The 8,026-nt window shown below is 60.7% G+C and overlaps 1 protein-coding gene across 2 annotated transcripts; it reads right to left on the bottom strand.

Annotated features, from left to right (window-relative positions):
* Positions 1 to 2,386: 2,386 nt before the first annotated feature.
* FGF17 (fibroblast growth factor 17) lies at positions 2,387 to 8,017 on the bottom strand. 2 transcript variants are annotated; one of them, XM_043452945.1, is made up of 5 exons: positions 7,931 to 8,017; positions 7,722 to 7,758; positions 4,622 to 4,799; positions 4,346 to 4,452; positions 2,387 to 3,296 (listed from the first exon to the last, which is right to left on the bottom strand). In XM_043452945.1, exons 1-5 carry the CDS (start codon positions 7,963 to 7,965, stop codon positions 3,003 to 3,005), a joined length of 651 nt encoding a protein of 216 aa, XP_043308880.1. In that variant the 5' UTR covers positions 7,966 to 8,017; the 3' UTR covers positions 2,387 to 3,002. The 2 variants fall into 2 exon arrangements, with proteins under 2 accessions (XP_043308880.1, XP_043308881.1); XM_043452946.1 differs by having other exon boundaries at positions 4,622 to 4,766.
* Positions 8,018 to 8,026: the final 9 nt, after the last annotated feature.

Raw genomic sequence — 8,026 nt, 5'->3', positions numbered from 1 at the left:
TCTCTGCCCTGGCTTCCTGCCTCAGCTGCCCTCTTGCCTCAGCTGGCTGTTGGAGGACAGGACAGAAAGGGTGAGATCAATAGGTAGGCTATTCTTGGCCAGAGTTCTTGGGCATCCTAAACGGAGCACAGGATTTGAGGCGAGCTGCCACCGCCCCCCTCCTGCCACACCCTCCCTGAAGCAATGTGTTCAGCTTACCCTGAGTGTCTTCCCCGACCATGTCCATTCCCAGCCCTCACGCGGGCTTGGAGACTTAGGGCGCCCAGAAGCAACCAGAGCTGCTGCAGCCATCGCAGGTCTGCGGGAATTCTCCTTCAAATTCCTGCCATAGTCATAGATACTTTCAATCCCACCTCTGCACCCCCCGACGCCCCCACACCAGGTCCCAGTATTAGAGACCCATTCCTTCGCTTTCTTCCTTTCAGCATCTTGGAAATCACCCAGGTGGGAGGGAATGAGCTGAACACACTCTTTTTTTCTCTGCACTCGCCTTACACAAATCTCCCCAGAGCATGAAGAGGCACCCCAGGTACGGAGCCTGCACTCCGCAGGGGCACGGAAAGGTGGGCTGAGATGGCCCCGGGGGCCCAGCCAGAGGGCCCCGCCGGGACCCGTGACCACGAGTCGGGGGAGACCTGCCAGGCTCGGGGTGGGGGTGGGACCAGGGCACTGTCTGAGGTGGCGCGGGCCTCCCCAGCTGCCTTCCTCTCTCACCCTTCCCCGTTCCCTGTCCCTCCCCGCCAGGTCTCACCACCTCAAAAAGCAAGAAAGGAAACAGTGAGGGCTTTCTGGAGCCGGCCCCCAGAGGCCTGTCTGAGCTGGGGAGGTCACAGAGAGGGAGGGAGGGGCCGGAGAAAGGCAGAGAAGAAAGGGGAGGCAAGACAAAGGGCCCCGTGCACCTTTGAAGCTCTCTCTAACCCCAGCCAGGGAGGGGTGGGGGTGGGCCTGAGAGCCCGGCTGGGGGGAAATGGTCCAGAGTTTTAAAGAATGTCTCAAATTCCTGCGGAAATCAGAGGGATTGTAAGAACTCCCCCTCCCCAGCACACCTCCTTCTCAGCCCCCTCCCTCAGCCCCCCAAGTCCAGTCTTCCACACCTGGGGCCCCAACCCTTTGTCCTCAGGTAATTGCGGGGCGTTGCCCCTTCCTTGAAAATCCCATTGAACTCGCCTGTTATGTCCAGACCACCCTCCCTACTCTCCTCACCACCCCCCCACCCCCCCACCCCCGGCGAAGAAAACGACTTTTACTCGTTTCCCGCAGTGTCCGCCAGGATTAAGACTCTTTGTGATTGGGGGGGAAGAGGAAAAAGCAACCTAGTGAAAAGCAATTATGGCAAGCTGGAGGGAGAATGGGTTGGGGACCTCCCTCTTGGCTATGGCCGTCTAAATTCCCCAGGAGTTGGGGGTGTCAGCCTGGTCTCCAGTCCTCACCCAGGAGAGGTGACTGATCCCCCCACCCCCGTCCACTTGGACCACACTCCACTCACCTCCCCTTTTGACTAAACCAGCCCCCACCCTCCGCACTTTCCATTCTTTCCTTATTTTTAGGCCACTGTTGGGAGAAGAGGGGAAAAAGGGATGTCTTTCATTCTTCTCTCTCCAAAATCCACACCCCCCTCTCCCCTTAACATTTGCGCAGAAAGGGAAGGGAAATTGAGGCTGGGGGGGGGGGGTCCATCCGCAGAAGAGAGGGCTCGGGGAAGTGTTCCGAGAGAAAAGCAGAGAAGGGGCCATTGCTAGGAAGGGCCTCCCCCCTTGACAAGATTAAAAGCCGTGGCGAAAGAGGAAAGGGGCGGGTTTTATGACCTCTTAGTTCCACTCCCCAAACGCACACCTGGAGGCGCCTGGAAAGCCCACCAGAGGAGCTCGGGGCCGGGAGGAAGGCGGGGAAGATCGCCCCTGCCGCCCGGCGCAGCCGCCTTCTCCCGCCGCAGCCGCCTTCTCCCGCCGCAGCCTCTAAGCGCGTTTCCCCCAGGTGTGGCCCCCGCCCCGCCCCCGCGGGGACCCGGGCGCTCAGGCCGGGGGCTCGCCCGGCCTCCCCTTCTGCCCCTCCGCGCTCCTCCCCCACCCGACCTCCTCACCGGAAAAAAGCAATCTGGCTCCCGGCGAGGAGGCAGCGGCCTCGGCCCCGGCGGCTCCGGCCGGCCCCAGGATTGGGGTTTCTGCGCCCCAGCAGGTCGCACGGGACGCGCGGTGCCAGCCAGGAAACCCGAGCCCGCGGAGGAGGGGCGCGTCGTGGGCCGCCAGCCTCCCGCGGGGTGGAGGTGCGGGGCCTGCCGGACCATCCCTCCCTCCCGGCTGCCCCTGTCCGTGTCCCCTGCCCCTGCGGGGACGTGGCGGGGCCCAGCCCGGCCTCCACCTGTCGCCCCACTCCCGGGCCTGTGCGCTTGCCTCCTCTCCTCTCGGAGAGGAGTTTGTCCCAGTTTGTCCCCAGTTCAGTTTTGCAGTTCCCCCGCCCCCCTTCAGATAACCTGTTTGCAAGAAAATGGTTTTATTCCGGGGCTGGGAGTTGAGGGATGGGGGTGCAGGCCTGGGTAGTGGAATGTGAAGAATGGCCAGCCCTCTTTTTTTTTTTTTCTCTCCCTCTTTTTTTTTTCTTTTCTGAAACCAAAACAAAAGTCCCTTCCTACCGTCTGGCCAGGAGGAATTCGGAGGCTGGGGGCAGACTGAGGGAGCCGCGGGGAGGAGAATTTGAGGAGCCTTGAATCCGCTGACTTTCCCATTCGGTTCAGGGAGCCTGACTTTTCTACCTTCCTTCCCGGGGGCCCGCCCACCCTCAGGGGAGACTCTAGCGTGGGGCCCCGGGGAGCCGCCCTAGTTAGCGGCAGTCCTGCCCCTTTCCAGCGGGGGTGGGGTGGGGGTGTGTGGCTGGGATGCTCGGTGGTCCTCCGCATCCCCCTTGGGGGCCCTGGCTCCCCGGCCCCCACACCCAGCCCAGTCTTTGGATTAGGAAGGGAGGGGATGGGAAAGCCGGAGAGGAAGGGGCGGCCCCCGGGTCCCCGACTACGTCAGGGGCTGCGGCCTCCGCGTGCGCTTGGTCCGGCGGGTGGGCGCCGAGCCCACGAACTCGAACTGCTTCTGCCTCTCGGCGTGGTTGGGGAAAGGCAGCTGGCCCTGGTAGAGGCGCTTGATGAAGTGAGCTTCTCGCTGGTTCTGGCGGCTGCGGGAGGCCTGACGGGGCCGGCCCTGCCGTGTGAAGGCCATGAACCAGCCCTCGTGCCGGGCATTCTGGAAGGCCGTGTAATTGTTCTCCAGCACGATCTCGGTGAACACGCAGTCTTTGCTCTTCCCGCTGGGCTGCCGAGGGGAGGAAGGAGAGAAGGGGAGTTTGTCTGCCCACCCTGGCCAGCGTGTTTGCCTAATGGGCTGATATTATAGGACCAAGGAGGGACCAGGGAGACTGGGTGCCCGAGAATGTCTGCCTGGTGAGGTGGGCACCCTTGATGGAGAGGCAAAGGTGGACAGAGGAACAAACATTGCTGAAGTCGGATCTGAACTTAAATACAACCCTGCCCTTTAAGTTGTACATCTTGAGCAAGGGCTGCGGCCAGACTGAGCCTTGGCTCATCCAATCGGGTGTAATGATCACGGTAACTACACAGTTCAGTGCATACCCGGGGGCACTCATAAAGCAGAACGGTCCTTGATCTGGGTGAATGGTGTTGCTGGGTGGAGGGAGGGTAGGCAACAGTGTGATGGAAAGAAGGGGTAAACGTATGTAGAATACCAGCTATGTCAAGAACCAGGCACGCACCCATCTGGCTCTGTAGATGATTTTGACACTATGCCCATTTTACAGATGAGAAGACTAAGACTGACAAAAATAAGCAAATATTTGAGAACAGCCAGAGTCAGCATGCAGGATGGGCTGATGCAAAAGGAAATGGATTCTCCCTGCACAGCTCTGGACCCACCGTTGCAGAGAGTGTGACTAGCGGTTACACAAGTAGGTGGTTAGTATGAATCTTGCCACTTGGAGCCTGTGGACTCCACTTACCTTGGGCAGGGGTTAAGAGGGGAACTTCTGGCCTTCTCAACACTGATCAGGCCTTAGCCCTTAACACGAGGGCTGGCACGTGATGTAAGTGCTAAAATTCTTCCTCACTATACTGAGAAATTACCCCATAAACCAGAGCCAAGGATCCTTATGGGTCAGCCAGTGTTCTCAGAGGGCTTCTAGACCCACAGGGCCTAGAGGGATCAGAGGGAGGCTGAATGGTGTGGTGAGCGCAGAAGTCACAGTCCTGGGTGGGGCCCGGCAGAGGGTGGTGGGATGCTGCGGGACCCCGCCTGCCCTCACCCCAGAAGGCAGGTTCATTTGTTCCTCCCTGTCCCCCAGGCCTCACCTTTCCGATGAGCTTGCCCCGCTTATTCATACAGATGTATTTCTCACTCTCAGCCCCCTTGATGCGCACCCGGCTTCCGAACGTGTCAGTCTCCACTATGAGCTTGGCTGTGGGGAGGGAGAGAAACCTCCGTCCATTGGGGCTGCCGGCCCAGGGCTGTAGCAGGGGGCCTGACGTCTGAATTTGGGAGGGGGTGAGGGGCATGGGGGGGTTGCCCTTGGACCAGGCGAGGCCAGACAGGGGTGTGGGTGGCCTCCCATGAGGGCTGGGTCTCACCAAACTTGTTGCCGTCCTCAGCGGTGGCGGAGATGCGACGCCCGGTGACCTGCACGTGCTTGCCACTGGTCCGGCTGTAGAGCTGGTACTCACGGATCTGCCGCCGGCTCAGCTGGTCAGTCATGGCACCCTGGTCCCTCACGTACTGGTTAAAATTAGGAGACGGGTGATTCTCCCCCTTTGCGGTTACCAAGGGAAAAATAGTGTCAATTTGCTTTGGGAGACACCACCGCAGGTCCATCCGGGGGAGGGGTGCGGAGGTGAGTGTGGTAGGGGCAGGTCATTTGCCCTGTGAAGTAGAGGTGTGGGGTGCAGGGGGCACTTGGCTGTGACCTTCCCAGGCCAGTGTGTGAGTCAGTCATCATGACCTCTTGGCCCCTCGTCTGCCCTGGAGCAGAGGACTGGAGGCTGCCGAGGCTCAGGCTCGATACAGTTCAGGTCTGGAATCATGACCCTGGGAGCTGGAAGGAAGCTTCAAGCTGGTGTTATATGATCTCCATGATCTAGGGAGGAGGTGCATGGGGCCACACAGATAGTTAGTGACAGACCCCTGCCCTGCCTCTAGGATGGGAGCTTGTCCCTTCTCCAAAATGCCAAGGGCTTGGTTCTGTTAGCCAGGGTGACCAGATGTCTCTCCAGTCCTCCGCACAGGCCATGCCCAGTACATGCACACACATAAATGTGTGCACAGTCACACAAATGTACGTGCACACACAGCAGCTGGTCTATGGACCATTGTGGGGGCACTAAAACTCTTCTTTGCAGTTCCTGCAGGGCCCCTGGAAGCATTTCTTTACACCTCTTTACAGTGCTAACCAAGAACTCCTGAGCTCCCGCCCATCTCCCCTGCCACTCCCCCTGGGTGCTCAGGGCCCTAGAAGCCATTGCCCCATCCAGCATTCCTCCTTGCTCTAGGGTGGAGAGGCCTCCTTCATGGAAGAAGGTGGAGAGGTACTATCAGTGGGGGCCCAGGGACTGTTCTGGGAGGCCGCCTGCCCACGCCACAATGTAACAGAGGCTCGTGGCCAGTTGGGGGTGAGGCTGCCTCCTGCTGCTTCCCCAGTGGGGAGAGGGGCCATTGCCACCATGCATTGTGGTCCATACAAAGCCAGGACAAGTGCCGTCTCCAGCATGGTCTCTCTTTATCCATCTGCAGACCGCTTCCTGCCTGCTCACTCTCCGGCAGGGTGCACCCCTGGATGACATTTCCCAGCTGCTGGAGACAGCTCCGGCTCTAGCTCTAAAATGTTCCTCCACCTGGATCCTGCTGGCCTGTGCTGGGACCGCCTTTCCATGCCCCAGATCCCTGAATCTACCTTGATCCCAGCTCAATCGCAACCATCTGGACGGGGCTAGACCCCCCAGCCCCAGCATCTGTGAGGGGCCTCTGTCTCCTTGAGGGCGGGGTGGGAAGGACCAGCTTGGAGGGAGGGGGCGGGGAGGGAGCAGCTCCAGGCTGACAGCGGGACCTGTGCAGGGATAACCCTTCATGTGTCTGTCACTGCCCAGGGCGGACCCCAGCTCCCCACAGCCCGGGAGTGTTGCCACGACCCCAGCCCGTGGGAGCAGTTCTGCCCATCCCACTTCTCCACGGCCCTGAGAAAACCTGAGGCCAGCATTTGGGGTGGGGGACCTGCCTCTGTGCCAGGGGGAGGAGGTCCGGCCCGTCCCCCGCCCCAGCCTCCTGGCCCAGGTTCAGACCCTCCGCCCCTCTTGGCGGGCAGCCTCCTCCTGTCTGTCTGTTCCAGGTCAGGAGCAGAGAGGGGGCCCCCTCCCCAAAACCCCCGCCTCTCCCCATCCCCCCTCTAGCCCTGCACAAAAGCAGCCCCACGCCCCCCCACAGCCCACAGCCCACAAGTCGCTCTCCCCGCGGGACCTGGCCTGTCCCTTTCATGTTTCCGCTGCGGGGTGGGGGTGTGGGGGACCTCCCCTTCCCCTGTCGCAGACAGCTGCTTGTCAGACGGCTCCTCAAGCATGGCTGTGGTCCGGCCTGCTGGCCCCCCCACCAAGGGGGCGAGGGGGCACTTCAAGGGGGAAAGGACAGCTTTGCCACCTTCCCGGAGTCCTGAATGGGGCCTCAGCCAGGCCATAAACGCCTTGGCCAGCCGCACCATTGTGCTAATTCCCCCTCCTGAACAGGTTGGGCCCACCCCCAGCCCCCTCCTGGCCGAGCTGGGGGCTTTCTTCTTGCTCTCCCTGGATGTGTGAAGCAAAAGGCCTGGAACGGGGGCTAGAGCAAAAGGGGGAAGGAAAAGGGGGGGTGTCTCTCTCTCTCCCACCCCCCCACCGCTTCAAAGGCAGCCCCTTTCCCTCGCTCAGAGAAAAGGCATTTACCTTCAAAAAAAGTCCCCACTGGCTATGAAGAGAAGCCGGCCTCTGGCCTGGGAAAGCCAAGCGATGTCTCCCCAGAGCGGTTCTGGACCAGTGCATTTTAATAGCTGCACTTTTATGGAGGATCACAAAAAGGGACCGAGCCTCGCACGGGGGGCTGTGGCTGGGGGGAGGCTGACTTGGGGTTGGGGGTGTGGAGAAGCAAACCCTTGAGTCTTGTCCCATACAAACCTCTGGGCTTGACCTCATTGCCCTATAGGTAAGGAATCGCCCGCCCTGGCTGGGCATTCTGAGTGCCAACAAGATGCCCCCCAGGACTATGACCGGCAGGACATCTGTGTTGGTGGGGGTGGGGTGGGGTGTGTGGCACACACAGGTGGTTTTGCATGGAAACCTGTCCTTTCTCGAGAACTTGCAAGTATTGATACAAGCCTCACCTGAGCCATCCCCTCCGCCCTCTTCCGACCACTCCCGGGCTCCATCCCTCAGGCTCGGCTGCCCCTGTGTGTTTAGCCTTGGGGGGAACCCAGTGTGGAGGGATGGAGGGAGTGGGAGCGACCCCAGGGGAACTGGGTTGAAATGAAAACGTCTATCAATCCCCAAATCTCCTACCCCGTGCCATCCCAGCCCCCCAAACCTCAGAGTCTTCTGCACCGGAGAAGAGGCCAGGATATGCCTCTGTCCACCAAAAGGAGACTGCACCCCAACCCCCGCATTGGTAGGGTGAGAGAGACAGGGAGAAGCTAGGTGGGGGGGGATGCCCACCTACCTGAGTTTGACAGCAGAGAATCAGCAGCTGCAGGCACCTGTGTGGGAGACAAGGTGGACCTGGTTGTGGGTGCCAAAACAGCCAGCCCAAGGGTGCCCCAGGTGCCCACCCCATGGTCCTTGTGGCAGTCCCAGGACCATCAAGTCTGCCCCGGAGGCTGGAAATGGCAGCAAGACAGCGGGGTCGGGGTCCGAGAGCAGCGCACTTACAGTGTGAGGTTGGGCAGCAAGCGGGTGGCTCCCATTGCCGGAGAGGTTTCTTGGGGCCGTTTGCCCTCCTGCTCCCAAAGTCAGGAGCAGATGTGG

The sequence above is a fragment of the Cervus canadensis genome, chromosome 30 (genome assembly GCF_019320065.1).
Source record: "Cervus canadensis isolate Bull #8, Minnesota chromosome 30, ASM1932006v1, whole genome shotgun sequence".
Taxonomy (NCBI): domain Eukaryota; kingdom Metazoa; phylum Chordata; class Mammalia; order Artiodactyla; family Cervidae; genus Cervus; species Cervus canadensis.
Note: the sequence above shows the minus strand (reverse complement) of the source record. Positions and strands in the feature narration are given on the sequence as shown.

Bases quoted from the DNA above. Each gene is read 5' to 3' on its own strand.
- FGF17 (XM_043452945.1), bottom strand. From the start codon at position 7,965: ATGGGAGCCACCCGCTTGCTGCCCAACCTCACACT. The intron at 4,453-4,621 runs GTGAGACCCAGC...CCCTCCCCACAG, and splicing joins TGAGGACGGCAACAAGTTTG to CCAAGCTCATAGTGGAGACT. The intron at 3,297-4,345 runs GTGAGGCCTGGG...TCCCCTCGGCAG, and splicing joins GGGGCAAGCTCATCGGAAAG to CCCAGCGGGAAGAGCAAAGA.